The sequence below is a fragment of the Lingula anatina genome, chromosome 6 (genome assembly GCF_051362555.1).
Source record: "Lingula anatina isolate TDL-2025a chromosome 6, LinAna3.0, whole genome shotgun sequence".
Taxonomy (NCBI): Eukaryota; Metazoa; Brachiopoda; class Lingulata; order Lingulida; family Lingulidae; genus Lingula; species Lingula anatina.
In genome coordinates, this window is record NC_141772.1 from 6413108 (window position 1) to 6431343 (window position 18236).

The 18236-nt window shown below is 34.8% G+C and overlaps 1 protein-coding gene across 2 annotated transcripts; it reads left to right on the plus strand.

The window, feature by feature from the left end:
- The first annotated feature begins 1661 nt into the window (after positions 1-1661).
- On the plus strand, positions 1662-18131 carry LOC106178373 (dynein regulatory complex subunit 11). 2 transcript variants are annotated; one of them, XM_013561522.2, is made up of 17 exons: positions 1662-1810; positions 5454-5544; positions 5893-6129; positions 6320-6436; positions 6794-6985; positions 8206-8277; positions 9427-9635; positions 10089-10197; positions 10444-10566; positions 10839-11063; positions 11472-11593; positions 12202-12392; positions 12721-12920; positions 13105-13188; positions 16210-16387; positions 16755-16993; positions 17580-18131. In XM_013561522.2, the coding sequence occupies exons 1-17, from the start codon at positions 1800-1802 to the stop codon at positions 17715-17717; spliced, it is 2538 nt and encodes an 845-aa protein (XP_013416976.1). In that variant the 5' UTR covers positions 1662-1799; the 3' UTR covers positions 17718-18131. The 2 variants fall into 2 exon arrangements, with proteins under 2 accessions (XP_013416976.1, XP_013416977.1); XM_013561523.2 differs by lacking the exon at positions 8206-8277 and adding an exon at positions 8733-8804.
- The last annotated feature ends 105 nt before the right edge of the window (positions 18132-18236 follow it).

Sequence of the window (18236 nt, forward strand, 5' to 3'; positions counted from 1 at the left end):
TTATATATCAAATATGATATTATATCATGTTGGCTACAATGGTGCATGCAGGTTTAATCACTGTTAATATAATAGTGAAGCATCGCTGTTTTTTCCCCTTCAGTTATATCAGTTATTCTTTTGTTGATCAATGTTTAAAGGGATAATAACTCTTCGTTTCGGCTAAAAAATGAATTTTCCTGGAGTAAACGACAATTTTCCCATACTCACCAATGGTTAATGAATTCATTTTCACATTCAAAGTTAGTCCCTGGTTTTTTTCTAAAAAGTTTGGTTTTTTGTTAAAATCTCTGAAGAGATTTTAACAGAGTATAGCCATCAATGGAGGCCACGTGGTCTAAAGACAAGCTCAGATAGAAGAATAATAGCTATAACTCACTGTTTTTTGTGGTTAAACAGAATATGTTATATTTCTATGAGTTATTCACAATGTTTTTATTGTGAAATATAGATCTCATACGAAGAGTTATTATCCCTTTAAGCATTTAATCTTATTTAATAAACTGAAAATGGGGCAAACCCACGTCTTTAATGATGTTGATGTAACTTCAGAAGCTAAATTTAGATCTTGTTAAGTGAAGCCAGTTTTTAAAGTATTGAAGTCAACCTAATGTTTAATGCTGATAGTTTTTTCTTGTAGATTTTGTATTTCCAGCAAAGATTAAGTAAAGTGTGATTCAATCTTTTTCAGTTAATAGAAACTGATTGCAATTCATATCACACCTTTTTAATATAGTTTGAATAGAGAGTTATTTCTGGTAATCTAGTCAATGTATTTTATATTCTAGCAACTGTAACAGATTTGTATACATGTAGATTTTTATGTGATCAGTTGCTGCAAATATTCAAAGAATTTTCAAATTGGTGACTAAACAGTTTCATAGGATCCTACATTTTGATAAATTTTGTAATTTTAGGGTGGTATTATTTATGATCTTCACTGCATAGTTTTGTCTTACCAGAGGTTAACTTGACAGCAACTTTCACATTTCTGAGAGTGAACAGAGGTACAAATGTCATTAATCATAAGAATTTTATAACTGTGTATGGCATATTGGAGTATTTAAAAGTAATGTAATCTATTCACAAAGAACTCGCTCAAGAGGGTTTTATAGTTGATGCTTCAGTGTTAAAGTAGATTTGTGTATTAATAACGTCTTGTAAACATTTTTGTATGCTCTCTGTATTGAAGTCAATGTACTTTATCGGACCACAGGAAAAAAAAAGGAGATGTGAAAATGTTGATTTATATATCGTTAAAGTATACACTGATAAATTGAACAGCAGAAATTAGTGATTAAATGACAAGAAACTATTTATGTTGGTTTTCATGTTTAGTAGCTACCCCCCCCCCCTCCCCAGGAATCTTGGATCTCTCATCAACTTACTGGCGTTTTCATTTCTCCCAGCAGTCCAGCTGAAGTGCTAGTACATTTATCAATTCCGTAAGCGGGAGTGCTACCACATAAATTTTAATGCTACTCGCGGTTCTGACCAAGTAACAATGCAAACATGTTTATAGGATACATGAACACATTTTTATAACGTCTTAAAAACATGTTTGTGTCTGTTGAGACAGTCAATAACGTTACTGGGCACAATCAGAATACGATTGTGGTAGAGAAGCCCCGATACCGCATACATTAAATCTCGCTGTTTTGGAAATCTCGCGATATCTGGTTACTTTGACAACATGACGCCATCTTTGAGAGCAAGACCTAGTGAAATCTACGGCTTGCGAAAGAAAATGTATATAATTTAGGTTTATGTATAAATTAAGTGATTTGAAACAATAATCCATGTCTCACAGGTAAGTGTGTAGTAAATACCAGTTTTATGGTTCTTGTAATGGGCTTAGGAAGTCCCGAAAAACGTATGTCAGCACTATTTAACTCGCAGCCTTAGAACTTCAGCGTGATGAACATGTAAACTAAGTATAGTAAACACTGTTAGATATCACATACATAAATGGAATTAAATAATATTGCTGTGTAAACCAAATATTCTAATTGAGAATCAGAAAATATGACATGCTCATAGCAGAGAAAAAGATGTGCAACTTGTAAATTTACAAATCATACGTGAAAGAACATTCCCAGATAGCAATGAGCGGTCGGGCCGACGTCGGCATTGGTCGGCACGGTCGCGGTCGGCAGTCGTTGTCGGGCCGACGTCGGGCCACTATTAGTGACCCGACGTCGGGCCGACGACTGCTTCACGCCGTCGGCCCGACGTCGGTATAACAGTGGCTCATCAGCTGTGCGTCGGGCCACTACTGGTGACCCGACGTCGGGCCGACGACTGCTTCACGCCGTCGGCCCGACGTCGGTATAACGGTGGCTCACCAGCTGTGCTCGATTTGCACTAAGCGGCCAATTTCAAATCGAGGTCACCCACACTAAGCGGCCATAGATCGTTGCAAGTGCACTTGACGGTTATTTCATATTTTCCGTATTTTGCACCAAACTGTTAGGTAAGTTTTTACTTTAAAGTGTTTATATTTTTCGTACTATAGGTGGAGGTTTATTTGTTGTAGATGAATTAACGAAAACAAGCAAATCTGTCAATAATTTGTTAGTCGTAGCTGCAGGCAGTTGGCGCGCTGCATGCCACCTTTGAACCAACGTCGGGGCGACGTTGGGTTTCCGGCGGCCAAAAAGATTTTCCCGCTCAAATTCTTTTATGCTTTGAAAGACATTTCAATTACCACATTTCATGTATAGACAATTTATAAATGTGAATGAGCAACGTTCTAGTACTTTTTTTGTACTTAGGAGTATATATTGTTTATATTTTCTCTAGTTGAATTTGAAATGCTTATATAATAGGGGTATATAGCAAGGCTGCATGATACTAACATGTAAACTTATAATGTCAGCATGGGTTTAACACTGGATAAACCTTATGGCATACATTCCAAACTGAGTTTAGCATTAAGGGGTATAATGTCCACTCAGATTTTTACAGGTTTTCTGTTCAAAATTGGACCTCAGTAGGCTAACCTAAAATATCCAGAGGTGGTTCTTTTAGGGAGGGGGGGGGGGCAAGTTTAAATTGAATTTTTTTCTAGATGTTTAGTCAAATACCCACAGGGTATGATATAATAATGTTTCTTTTTTTGGTTTAGGCTCATAATTAGACAAGGCATTTTGTGCACATTACAAAGCCACACTTAATATGTATCTCATATTTCTCTTATAGTCTTCCATCATGCATTACTACCTATTTGTCGCCTGTGTTGAGCAGTCAATCCTCACAAGAAAATACACTTGAAAGGTATGTGTGTATATAGTTAAAGTGCTTCAGTGTGTCATTGCCATGGTAAGATGCAGTAGTTTAACTTATATCATCCCTATCAATGGATTAAGTAGTAAACAACTAAGAAATTAATTTAGCCTACTTCTTGCCTGCGACTCTCTTCTGGAATTTAGTACATTCTTCTTCTTAAAATATATGTAAGTGACAGGGATGGGGGTAGGAGGAGGAGGCTGGAGAAGAAGAAGGGTAATATATTAAGCAGAGTAACCACTTCCCTGGAAAATAATTACATCATTTCGTCTACATTTCAAAGTATACATTAACAACTTCATTTCAATATGCAACATTACGAATAAGCGCGGGTGGATTGGATGCGAACTAGGAAATAAGTCATTAGAAGACAACTGAAACCAACGGTTCAATAATACGATAGAGAAACATGGATTGTTGATTCGTTGCGGCCAAAATCGAGCGTACAAAACTAACCTGTCTGTCCCTGACTTCATAAAGTTTAGAACATTTCACATCGCAAATAGAAAAAATAATAGTTAGAGAAACGTGGATCAGTATCATGCTAGATTCCTTAAGCTTGGTTTCAGTTGTCTTCTTAGCCGTTTTTTATTTTGCATATCAGTGAAATAACATATGATATTAACGGTGAATTTTGTATGTTTTATTAGATTAAGTGTGAGTTTTTATATTTTTTCTATTCTCTTCACAGAGAGAGAAGCAGCCCAGGCGCCGCAGCAGAGTTCCTCAGATGAATCTTAGTCATCATCATCATTCCTCTTCGTCCCGTGTGGGAATTAAGGCCACAGTCACTTCTTTCCAGCGTAGTGTCGTAGTCAAAGATATGCTGCAAATCTTGCGACTCACAGAGCGTCATCTATTTGGTATGATGTTAACAGTGCCATCAAATGTACGTCGGGGAAACGAGGCAGAAATTAAAAGACAGAATTAGACACCACCGCTGCCCTATAAACAACAAAAACCTCTTCGTGCCTGTGGGACAACACAACACTCAGCTAAAAGCATCACCGTCACCGTCTTAAATGGAAACGACACTAGGCAAAGGCGGATCGTCGTACAGAAATGTATTAGAACACTAGACACCTTGAATAATGGACTCAGTAGGGACAATAGTTTCTTAAATGAATATTGATTTTTTATATGTTACGTTTAGCGTTTAGGACGCTTTTGCAGCATCGCGTGCCTTTAACACATACCCCAGGAGTTTTTCTTCACCATTTTTTTAATGTCTCTGAAGAAGGCCTAGGGACCGAAAGCTTGGATTATATATGACATCTGTAAAGTAGATCTTTAGAGATGCATCAGTAATAATATTTATTTTCAATAACTAATTGAATTATCGTTATTAACTCACTCAGATTTATAAAGATGTTTCTTCACAAAACATGATTCACGTTGTTATTATTATTATCTTTTAGGCCAACGGGACTTTTTCACTTCAGTGAGAGGGTTATTACGAAGAAACGCCGCTGCTACCCTATTGCCAACGTTCGCCAATTGAGTCATAGCTGGCTGACCATGGAGAGTCCATAATAACATTGGCTAATTAAAGAACGGCATTATTTGCATAACGGTGGTAAAACGATGGTTAACGACGTTGGCGCGAAGTTGGCAAGAAGGTGGCACCGTTGGCATAACAGCGGCTAACCGCCGATAGTAATAGCTCATAACGACATTGGCCCAACGTTGGCGCGACGTCGGCAAAAGGTCGGCATTATAGTGGCTGACCGCCGGTTATCGATAATAACGTTGGCCCGACGTTGGCGCGACGTCGGCAAAAGGTCGGCATAACAGCGGCTAACCGCCGATAGTAATAGCTCATAACGACGTTGGCCCGACGTTGGCGCGAAGTTGGCAAATTGTCGGCATGACAGCGGCTGACCGCCGTTTATCCATAATGACGTCGGCCCAGCGTCGGTGCGACGTTGGCAAAAGGGTGGCAGACCACCGGTGGGCCGACGGCGGGCCGCCGGACACGCCGACTTCGAACCGACGTCGGCTGCCAACGTTGGCCCGACGGAGGCAAAGTCGTCGGGCCGACGTTGGCGCGACCACTCTTTGCTATCTGGGTTCCGTTATTGTTAGCACGTTATTGTGTAAAAATAAAAATAATGTGTGAGGTAGAAAATATTTCAGAGTTTAAATTAAGTATTTTCACATTTTAGTACATACAACCGACAATGGGCCGAGGCCCAGTCGGCCATTGCAGACCTGATTCAGGTGGAAATGCCAGAGGAACCACCAAAACCGGAGAAGGTATGAGATATTATAACACCATAAAAGTAATTGCTCATGCATATCCAAGATATCCTTAATAAATATAATCACTCTTCATGTAAGAAAAACATTTCTGTAATGTGTTGCTGCAATATAAAACAATATTTAATTTCTGGAATCGAATTTCTTTTCATGGGTCTCTCTTGGTACTTGTAGATTTACTATCTTTAGAGATTGTAAGAATTTAAATTTCTGATTAGGGTCTTTTTGAGAATTTCTATTTCTTATTAGAGATTGTGTATATATAACCCATTGTAGGCCTAATATAACTATTAATGGTAATAAAATATATCTCCTTATCATGCCAAATATGTGTTCTAATTCCAGGATCGGTTGGCAGCATTCCAACTTCTGGCCACAATGTACATCAAGTACATCCAGATCTTCCGCAGGCTGGAAGAGAGTTACGACCAGATTGTGCATCCACAGAAGCGGCGTGTGCTTCGCCATGTGCTGGATGGTGTGATAGGAAGGATACTGGAGTTGAAAAATGAGATGATCAACTTGGAATTCTCTGAATATCATTATATGGATGATGTGTTGTCAGATCTCAAGCTTACTCCAGTAAGTATGAAGGAACAAATATATTTTTAGTGATATATATATATAGTTTTTGTGATCCTAAAAAGCTTGGGTATACATTGAGAAAAATACAAGGGGCATAATTTTTTAGCCACTCCCCATGATTCACAAGAAAAAACAGGCTGAATTTTGATGTATTGATTGACTATTTTTTTTCTTTATTTTTTAAAAGAATGATCTAGAGATGCCAATTCCAAGGTATTTTCTAAGAGAGAGGAAGGAGGCCCTGCAAAAAACTGAGAAGATGTTGGGACAGATTCTTGCAAAGATGGGACCACAAGAGAGAGAGGTAGGAGTTAAAACTATAATCATAACATTACTCTAATAATACTGTTGTTATTATCGGGTTTATAATATAAGGCTTAGCAGTGTTGTGCTGGGTTGTTGAAGTGGTGAAAGTAATTTTGTTTTGAGTTTTAATAAAAAATTAATTGACCAAAACATACTATGCTGGATTAAAAACATTTGATATCTTTGATTATATTGAATTTTGTTTTCTGGTTCAATATAAAAAAGTGTTCACAAACAATATTTGTGTGCAAAATTTATTTTTTTTCTTGTAAATTATGCTTTTATATTAAAGACAGACTGAGCACATATAAACAGAAATCAAATGTATATACTGTAAAAATTATGCTTCCTCTAGGAAAAAGCAGAGGTCAAGATGTCAATGGAGGAAGCTATACGCTTGATCCAAATTCACGAGCGTGCAAGACAAGGCAGACTGCGTGCAAAATTCATGCGTGAAATCCGTTTGCAAGAAGAGCGTGACAGGAATGCATCACAGAAGGGAGCGCCAACAATGGACAGTGAAGTGGCCGCAATTAAGATCCAGAAGGTAAGGTATTTGTACAGAACCATTTTTATGCTTTTGTGACATCTCAGTTTCAAAATATTTGCAGTTATTTTATTTTTGTATGGGACACTAGATAAAGCTTGGATTGTCAATTGCATTATGAAGAGTTTAGATATGTACTGTTGTTATTATTCAAGTACAACAGATTGGACAGTTGAACATACCAATTTTATTTAAATGTTTCCATACAGCAGAATTTATTTTACTTTTTGCCATACTGCACTAACTATTTAAATTTTCACGAGAGTTTTTAAAAAATAAATTTGTAAATGATGAAGAATTTTGGATTTAATGAAACCTGAGATGTTACTGAAGCATGTTTTCATAAGGGTGCAGAAATGCAGATATTTTTGTGAAATTAAATCAATAATATTGGGATCATTAAGTTACTCTGTCAATTTTTTTCCCAACAAAAAGTTTTGGTATGCTATATCTATATGTTAAATGAACAGTTGTTTATAATTTTAATGATATGTTTATAAAACATGTTTTTTTAGAAATTAATACATTTCTTTGTTTTAAAATGTTTTACTGTTGTTGTAAATTATAACAAGACTCAACTGCAAGCATCATTTGGTTAAAATAATTTGGTCCATGGAATATATTACAGCAGAAATTGACAACTTTTAAGTTTGAAAACAGTTCATGTAAGAAATGCATTTTTCATCAACTAAAAGTCAGAACAAGTAAGCAAGCACTATAATTGTATAAAATGTAAAGAGCTTGTAAAATTGGTGCTGAGCCTGGTTCTATTCACAAGTCTTGATCTTAACAAAATTTGCCAGTTTTGAACATGTTTTCTTTGAAATGCTGATTTTGACACAGTTTTCAACTAACAAGTATATTAAAGTTCAGAGACTGAGACATGCCTGTGTGCACTGATTTAGCTATAAAAATAGTCATAGTTGTACATCACAGTGTGTCATGTTCAACAGAAAACACATACAGGGACTGCTTCTGTTTAGATTAGCTGCACTCTTTGTATTGTTTGCAAATGCCCTCAAGATCACTCCCAAAATTTTGGAATTTTCTGAGACTTTGGTTATTGCAATGTTAAGTCAATAAAAAAGACCACTTTTTCCATATTACACAAATGAGTGAGCACATGTACTTATGCACAGTCTTTAGTAGATCACTTCATTGTTTTGTGTTGTTTATTTTGCACTAACATGTTTGCCTTGATGATTGTTGCACTTGCACAGATGTGGAAAGGTTTCATCACTCGACGGAAGACGCAGAAGCGCAGAGAGGAGGAGCTTATGTTCATAGGCATGGTAAGGTCACACTTATCACATGATGTGCTGATATATAGGTCAAGGTCATGGTCACAGGGGTCAAGGTCACTGCTTGCAGCCAGCAGGGGAGTATTTTGTGAATCTTTTGCTTATGGCAATTATAACTGAAAGTTTATTCCACCTTAAAGGAATTTTTTATCTAAAGAAAAATCATGATAATATCAAATATATGTGCATTTTTTATATCAAATTTATTCATTTTTATCTAATATTTATTATTTTTTATCATTGGTAAAAGAAAAGAAAAGAAAAGATGCTGGTGATACTGTGTCCTTCCCTTGCACCTTGGCTGATGCTGTATATTGGCATATCAAAAATTATTCACTTGTTAGGCATAACTACCACAGGTTTGGTTTGGTTTTTATGCTGCACTTAACAATAAAACCCAAGACACAATAAAAACAATACAAATTTCAACTTATTTCACACTATAGCTGTGGAAGGGGCTGGCACAGAGGAAACGAGCGCTGAGAGAAAGGGACGAGGAATTTATCTGGCTGGGAATGGTAAATACAAACAAGTCTAGTTTGTTATCTGAGAGTACAAGGACACTGGATGTGACTTTGATATATTGGATTTGATAATTAATTCAAGGACAGGATAGTTGACAAATGAAGACCAAAATATTTAGAATTTTAAAAAAGTATATAGTTATGTTATTGGCTTCAGGCAGTTTTATTTTTGGATGAAAAAATGCAAACTAATTAATAAGGATAACTGAAATGATGATAATGATTATAATTATTTTAAGAGATAATTATTAGTAACAGTAATTAATCTCGAAAGGAGAGTTATATCAGTGTTTTAATCATTTTAGTTGAGATTTACTTTGAAGTTTTTATAATTTATAAAATGTTAATGCCATTATTTTGACTGTCAAAATATAAGGCTTACTTTATTGATGATGATGTTTTTAAATGAGAAATTGTTCAAGTCAATTTTGCTGGAGGGTTGATTTGTAAAACAAAATGTATCTGAAATGAATAGTATTCAATTGACATAATCTCCTAGTAACTTTGTTTTAAAGATAAGAATTTTGAATGGTCATCAACAGTTACATAAAGGGATCATTACATCCTGATTATATTTTCATCATCATCATCATCATGCTTATTCCCATCATTTCAGACACCCCCTCCACCTGCTGCAAACCCAAAGAACACACCCCAGGCCCTTGCCCTCAAGACGGAGGAGAAACGCCACACAGTCCAGGAAAAGAATGAGCAGGAGTACCAGCAGGCCCTGGTCCTCATTAAGGACAAGATTAAGGAGACGGAGGGCCCTGATATCAAGGAAACCATGCAGGATCAGATCAGGCAGTGGTTTATTGAATGCAGGTATGGGACAGGAATTGTTGAAGGCTTAGGGGAATTTAGGTTGTCCTATGAAACAGATATTGTAAATTTTTAGTGTCTTGGTTCCTTTTCTTTAGTTTTTGTGTCCATTGCCAATGCTTCACGTTATTTATTCATTCAAAACTCTGTGCCCAAGTACTGTTTTCCATGCCATTTTCTAAAATGTTGTTGTTCTAAGGTATATTGATGGAACAGTGACTATCTCTTCATAACTTGCTACAATTAAAAGACTCTATGCTTGATTTTGATTAAAAGAAAAAAAAAACAGACACCATCTAATGAATATTCACTAACATTCACTAGCTAGCTAGTATGTTTTCGAAGTTAGTTTCATGTCATGATGAAATGATTGAGAGTAGAAATCAGAAAGAAAAAATAAAATAGTACCTTATTTCTTAGCATTTTTGTCTGACATGGATGTTATTCCTTCTCTAGGGATGCAACAGGCAAGTTTCCAGAGTATCCTGATGAGGATGAGGGAGGGTCTGCTCTGATCTTCAAGGAGAAAGACCCTGCAGAGATTGAGGCAGAGCTCAAAGCCAAGGTAATAAAATACACATTTGGGCATCACGATAGGGGCACCTGTGTTACTTTTTGTAGTAAGATTAATGTATAAAATTGTCGAATAACTTTTATGTTTGCATCCATGCAATTATTAAAATAATGTGTGTTAATATATGTATTAATTTTTCATTCTATAATCATTGATTTTTTCCTATTCGTGAATTTAATAAAACTCTTGGAAGCATCAGTCATCTTTTCTTGAATTCATTTCTCATATTCTTTGCAGGAGGAAGAGAAAGGTGGAAAAGGAGGGAAAGGAAAAAAGGGGAAGAAGGATAAGAAAGAGAAGAAAGGAAAGAAGGACAAAAAAGGAAAGAAGGGGAAGAAAGGAAAAGGAGGTGATGATGATGTAAGTATTCTTGTAAATATTCACTAAATTTGAACAAAATGAAAAAAATTATAAGCCATATTTCACAAAATAAAAATTATTTGAATAATTTTGCATGCATCCTGATGACAAGAGTAATTTTAATGTTTAAATTTCAATGTTCTAAAGTTAATGATTATCATTGTTAAAATGTAACTAAATATTACAATATTGCTTTTCATTAAGTAACATATAGTGCTTAATAACACTTTTAACATTGTAACAATGCCTTTTTCATGGTTCTTCATCTTTAGGAAGAGGAGGAAGGCTGGAAGATGGCGCCCTCTAATTTCGTGCCTGCTGTACACGAGGGACAGGAGACTTACAAGGGCGTGTGGCAGACTAGAGACGAGGCTGATAACTTCTCTCAGAAACATGATGCAGAGTTGATCAAAGAGGATAAGAGAAAGGAGGTGGAAGCAGAGATCAGAGTATCGGTGGACGAACTTATGAGACAAGAGCTTAAAAATCTGAAGGCGGTGAGTTGATGGCATCTGCATTGGTTGTGCATACGGACGCAAAATTTTCTAAACTGGTTTGAATTCAAAGTTGTATTACCAGGTGACCAATATAGTAAAGGGAACTTATTCACACATTTTTAGTGCCAGTTGATTAAATATTTAAATTTTTTACCAAAAATTTATAATTTAGTCACAAAGAAGAGCTTAAAGACAAAAACACTTGTGGCAAAGTATATCAATACATTTTGTTCAAATTTAGTAAGAAATTAGCATGTCAGGGATAATTATTGCTTAGGCTATTCTCTGCTGGTAGGGGTCAGTGATTAACAAGTAAAAATGTAGCTGTGAAAAAGAGTTATATCTGAAACTTTATTTTCATATTGAGATTCAAGAGCAGTTTATTTTTCATATTGAATTATCTGTCAGGCAGTGGATAGAGACAAGGGAAAGAAAAAAGGCAAGAAGTCTGGAAAGAAGAAGAAAAAGAAGAAGAAGAGTGGAAAGAAGGGAAAGAAAGGAAAGAAAGAGAAAGATTTGACTCCAGACAGGTAATTATTTAACAAATGAAATATTTTCAAATAAGGTTTACTCTGTTAGTACAAATCTGCCACATTGTAAAGATGTTCAGCCATATAGTTTTCTTAATTAAGTTGTGGATTGATTTTTAATTTAATTATTTAGAATACTGTTAGGACAATATAATTTTTGAAATTTCATTAATCATCCATATATTTTGATTTGCTTGTCATGACAAGGCTAACGAGGTCAAAGTAAGTGTGGACAAGTATCATAATAGTAGCATTCCCTTGTCTGCATCCAGTCACTAAACCCATCACAACATTCTAGATATTTCATTCATCACCGCATTGGCAGAATGTGCACTAGAAACCCACACGCAGATTCCCCTTCAAACTCGTTTATAGTAATGTCAGCATAGGGACATTTTACTTTGATTATTGAAAACTGTAATGCTTCTTTATCATATTTTCAGAATAATAGAAATATTTTATGTAAAAAATGTAGTTATTACCACTTTTCAGAGGAACTGAAGAATCATACAAAATAAGACAATCAATAAATAAATGCAATAACATATCCCTTTCAGAACAATGATCAAAGAATTATAAGATAAACTTTAAATATTTTTTTCTTTCAGAACAATAGAAGAACTGTATGAGGAGCTGGTGATGCAGGGTATTATAGTCCGTGTTCCCAAGGTTCAGCTGAAGGAGTATGAGGGAGAGTACAGCTACCTGGGCACTACCCTGAGGCAGGCTAACATAGAACCCATGCCGTCCCTCAGTGATGTCAGGAGGGTGGTCACAGAGTTTGCTATTTTACCTTTGGGTAAGGCCATTGATATGTAAAGATAATATTTTTCTTTGACTTTCGGCTTTGTCCCTTCTCAAGGGTCTCCACTGCAGATAGTGCACCTCCACCCTCAACAGTCCTTTGTTTTGTCCTCCTTTACTCCTACCTCCTACTTATTCTCTTTTTTAGCTGCTACCATGATCCTTCTCCTTGGCATCCATTGTTTTCACTTTCCTTATATAAAAAAAAATCATATTATAACTTATATGCAACTGACTGGTTCTGATATGTTGATTTATCAATGAAATAAAAATAAAAATATTTTGTGAAAGGTAAATGAATTCTGTATTTTTGGGTCTTGCAGGCTCACAGGCAGTCCATGAAAAAGCACCACTGGTGAAGTCTGTATTATTAGCCGGTCCACGTGGTACGGGCAAACGCATGCTGGTGAATTCCATTTGCGCAGAGACGGGGGCCAACCTGTTTGATCTTACACCACAGAACCTCGTGGGGAAATATCCAGGAAAAGATGGTCTGAAGATGTTGATGCATTTACTTTTCAAGGTTTGTTGCGAGAGTTTCTCTCTCTCTCTCTCTCTCTCTCTCTCACACACACACACTCACACATACACACATACACACACGGTGAAACATCTAGTTCATCTTATATTTTAACTCTACAGTTCTAAAGTCTTTTTCAGGTAAACTTAGGTAATATCATCTAATTTTGTTTTCCTTCATAAATTAGGTGGGGAGAGCCATGCAGCCGTCAGTCTTCTACATTGGGGAATGTGAGAAAATGCTCAAGAAAAAAATACCTAAGACAGATCCTGTAAGTGAATTTCCTTTTTAAAAAATAAGCAAACCTCAGTGTTCATTAAGCAAACCTCAGTGTTCATTATAATGATGTTCCAGTTGGCATATTTGTTATCTGTATATGGGCATTTTTACAATCCTGGGCTCCTTTTTTTCCCACCAAGGGTCAAAAATAGATGTTATTGTTGTGTTGAAATTTGTACTTTTCTTGAAAGTATAGACCTGAAGGGTATAAGAAATGACAATCCCGAGATAAAACCTTGTGTATGTATAAAGATATGATTATTTGAATTTTGAAAATCATTTTTTTGATTTTCATAAGCTAAACCTTAAAGTGTGTGACTTTTATGGTAATTTAAGATATAGACCTCCAAAAAACCACTTAGTTTTACTCAGAGAGTATTGCTCTTTTATGTATTTGCAAAAAAAAATGGATGAAAATATCCAAAATTTGACGAATCAATGATATTTTGTAATTTTCCTGTTTCAGTATTAAATGTGACTCCATGAAGTTTTTGATTCTGAGATATTCTGAGGACTTCTGTACTTCTCTTTACCTTGCATTAGTTCTTTAAGTAATGCTTCATGATTGTGTAAAATATTATTTTGCACGGAAAAGTGTGCTAATTGCAGTGTCATGTTAAAATAAATGCCCTTTCCGAAACAACCCTGTTTCGGAAAGGACATTTTTTTAAACATTTATGATATTGTTTTAATATATTGTAGTATTTGAGTTTATAAGTTTTAGGTGAAGTCTATGAATAACTAGGCAAAATAGGTAGAAGCTGAACTAGAATTGAAGTCTTTTTATTACATTTTGTGCTTGTTTTGTCTATTCTGTACTAGTAATTCATTACTGGAATTTTATTTTATTAAATGTTGGTTCTGAGATATATTCCAGGTATTCTTTACGCCATTATACCTTATTCCAGTTTCTTTTGTTACAGTTCATAGCTGTATAAAATATTATTTGACAATGTCAGATTTACCAACAGTAAAGACATGTTTTAAAATATGTCCTTTTAGACATGTCCTTGTTTCGGAATGGACATTTATTTAACATTTCTGAAATTGCCTTAAGATCTCATAGTATGTTGGTTTACAAGGTACAGGTGAAGCAATCATTGGACAAAATATGAGTAAACTAGATTAAAATTGAACTGTTTTTATTACATTTATTGGTCATTTTGGATAGTTTTTGATTCTTTTTTGAAATGTTACTCCATTAGTATTAAATCATGACATAAAATAAAGTCTTCTACACTCCATTATTCCCTATTCTTCTTCCTTTTGTTACAGCTCATAGCTGTATAAAATATTATTTGACAAGGTCAAGTTTAAATTTAGTAATTACATTTTTAAATATGTCCTTTTGGGCATGTCCTGTGTTTCGGAATGGACATTTATTTAACATTTACAAAATTGCTTAAATGATATAGATAGATAGATAGATAGATAGATAAATATATAGATAGATAGATAGATGGATCATGATGTATGTATATATTATAAATAATCACAGGAAGTTAATTATAACCTGTCTGCCTCTGTAAGCGCCTCTGTAAACCTTGTCAGTGAACTGACTCTCGCAACTTTAACATGTGTAGCCTCATAACTATTTTCGAATACTTTTATGTACATCATAAGTAAGCAATATTTAAAGTAAGGTAAGCTATATTATTTAAAATTATATTCTACATAAATTTGATGTGCTTCCCATCATGCTCTTCCTCATGAATAATAAATAGATGAGCAGACCAAAGAGTAAGCAAGTGTTTTAGACAATGTGTTAAAAAAAGTCCTTTCCGATACAAAGAATCTAAATTGCCTATATTTCTATTTATACTGATATAATCTCTGCAATTAATTGTTTATTTAACTTTGAAATACAAGGACTTTGGGAAAATATGCAATGGAAGTTCTAGTAGATCCAAATAAAAGATGCTGACTTGCAAAAATAATTTTTTTTTTGTTGAGGATATATATAGAAATTTTAAAAGATGCCATTGAAGAAATGTTTTTCTATTATTTTTATGTCATAAGCATGATGCTCTAATAGTAATTTGCTCATGTCAAGTGAAACATACAGCATTAAAGACAGAATTCTCTCTATTTACAACATTGGCAATGTAAAGGTACTTTGTTTCGGAATGGACAATTTTTAACAAGCATCTCCAAAAAGGCCACAGTTAAATGGGTTTCTGTGCACTGGGGTTTTCTTACATAAAAATAAATATCACATGTCCTGGGCTTTAGAGAAATATATATTGTTACAGGCTAGGTGACAACATGTTCTTTTTATGTAAGAGAAACCCAATGTTTCGGAATGGACAAATTTAACGGAAAAACACGGTAGGGTTATTTTGCACTCCATGTCAAGCTCCAGAATCATCGCGCAGATTTCATTGTTTGATACAAACAATACCAATACATGCAAATAATGATAAGGATGGTTAATTATACTGTATGTTTTATGATATATTTTCTGAAAGTCATTTATTTTTGTTTCGGAATGGACATTTCGTTTAACGGAAATACCAGCATGCCATTAAAAGACTTTTTCTAGGATACTACTCTCTCCTGTTAATATTTAAACTTTTTTGCTTCCACCATACTACTGAGTGTTTTATAATCCAAAAAAATGCAATGTCAAACACTGTTTTAATTTATTTCAGATTGCTTTTTATTTCATATGACTGAAACGGGAAAAATTTTTGGTCATTTTTCGGGCTTTGCTTTAGCATAACTTTGGACTCGGTGGTGATATTTGATTTCTATTTTCAGTGTTTATCTTCACTTACACCATTCTCCAACATAGTGATAAAAGAATTCTTTGATCATATGTATGTAATTTGTTAATTAGCAATATGTGGGAAAATCTGAAAAGTGCCCAGGATTGTAAAAATGCCCATATTAAATGGTTTATGGAAGTTATTAGATAAAAGTAGAATGCCATTGTTTGAGGTTTTTAAAAAGAAACAATGTTATTTGAAGCCAGTAAAACAATACATACTGACATAATATACAAACATTTCAGACTGACCCAAAACGTTTAAAGAAAGAATTACCCAAGGCCATGAAGAACGTAAAGGCAGAGGACCGTCTGCTTCTGGTTGGGACATCAAGGGCACCATTTGAGGCAGAAATTAAACCCTTCTGCACTCTGTACCAGAGAATCATCCTCATCCCTAGACCAGACTATGCTTCTAGGAATTGTGAGTTTTACTACTTGTTTACACTTAGTCAAATTCAGCTGCATTTGGTGTAAAATTTAAAATAAGCAGGGCAGTTTATGGTGTTGCTCCTTTTTAATCTATTATTGTTTTTCTTTATTTATTTTATTTCAAGTTTGTTTTTATTTTATTTTTTTTTGCCACAAAGGAAATGAATGGTTTTTTTTCAGACAAGTTCAGTCATGTAGATGGATAAAACCACTGAAATGAAATGGGATATTATAATTTTCATTTGTTAAAACAGCAGTATACATCCAAGCTGAAATTTCTCAATGTATTCATGAGTATTGTACATTTCTCGATGCTTTGACATCAGTTAAAAAAGAAAATTACTGATTCTTGTTTTCAGTAATCTGGCGCAGTCAAATAGTGAAGGCAGGAGGCATTGTGGGTAATAATCTAGACATAAGTTCGCTGGCTAAGATTACAGATGGCTACACGCCAGGTCACATGGTGACGGCCTGTCAGCAAGTTTTGACGGACAGAAGGATTTCCCAGCTGCAGAAGAAACCTCTGCAGGCTGTGGAATTCATTGCACCACTGGCCCGCATTGATCCCATTTATAAAGAAGAAGAGGAGGCTTTTAAGGTAGGGATTTTGTTGTTTGACAATATGCTTTAAATGTTACTTCATAAAATGTGATTTTTTTTAAAATCTAAACTTGCTTTTTATTCCTTGTAATATTTTTGTCAATGCCATGAAATTTATTTGATCTTCAAACGTAGATTTTATTTAAATTTTTTGTTTAAATATTTTTCTAAATAATGAAACTTCCAGGCAAGTATGTACTTTGTCCTAAAAGTTCTAAATAAATATTATGTATGGCAGTCAACTTTCAAGCATCTTCATGGCCTTCAGGGAAGATACTATTACACTATGCAAGTACCATATGAGCTACGTATAAAAAAAAGTCAGGGATGACATTTCATGCTGTTCTAAAATCTGGCCATGAATTTGTGGATAATAACCAACTCCAAGAGCCACTTACTCATGTGGGGCTTGTGTTTTATACTTCTCAGGGAGGTGAAATTATTACATTGAACCAGGGAATACGATATAATTCCATGATTGAACAGAGCCATATAGATGAAGGCATGAAGTTGTAAAGTGGGCCGATCTCCCTTTGAAGATATACGACTATGAACCCAACCTTAACTTTTACCTTGTTTTCCAGACCTGGTACGCCAAGACCCCTCTGGGTAAGAAACGTGCCAAGGCGGCACAGGGCGATGACGAAGATGCCGGAGGAAAAGGCGGCAAGGGCAAAAAAGGGAAGAAAGGAGGAAAGAAGGGAAAGAAAAAGAAGAAGTAAAAACTTAACTGAAAGAAGGCCATGAAATGTCTTTTCGTTTTTGTATAAAAGGAGTTTTACAGAGGCATCTTGAGAGAAAAAATGACCTGAACACTGGGCAGAATTTAATGAATTTTTCATCATTCCATATCTTGTATTTGCCACAGTACTGCAGAGACAGTGAAAAATGATAATCAATCTTTGATAAAAAAAAAAAAAAACAATCTTATCATGGACACATTTCTTGTGAAAACATGATTGCCTTACAATCTCATAATGATTTATTTTTTACTTTTCATAAAGCACCACTGTTCAAACTAAAAATGTTTCCAAGGTTCATTACTTTGTGTTGAATGTATTTCTTAATCATTGTACCAGCATTTTATTGAGCTCTGTATATACAATCTTATTACTGTACATAAATGAATGAATATATCTTTGGTTGTTTTAATTATTTTAAAGTATCCTATCCAGGATTTTCTTGTCTATTAAAAAAAAAAAAAAAAAAAAAAAAAAACAGTAAATTTTGCCTACTTAAAA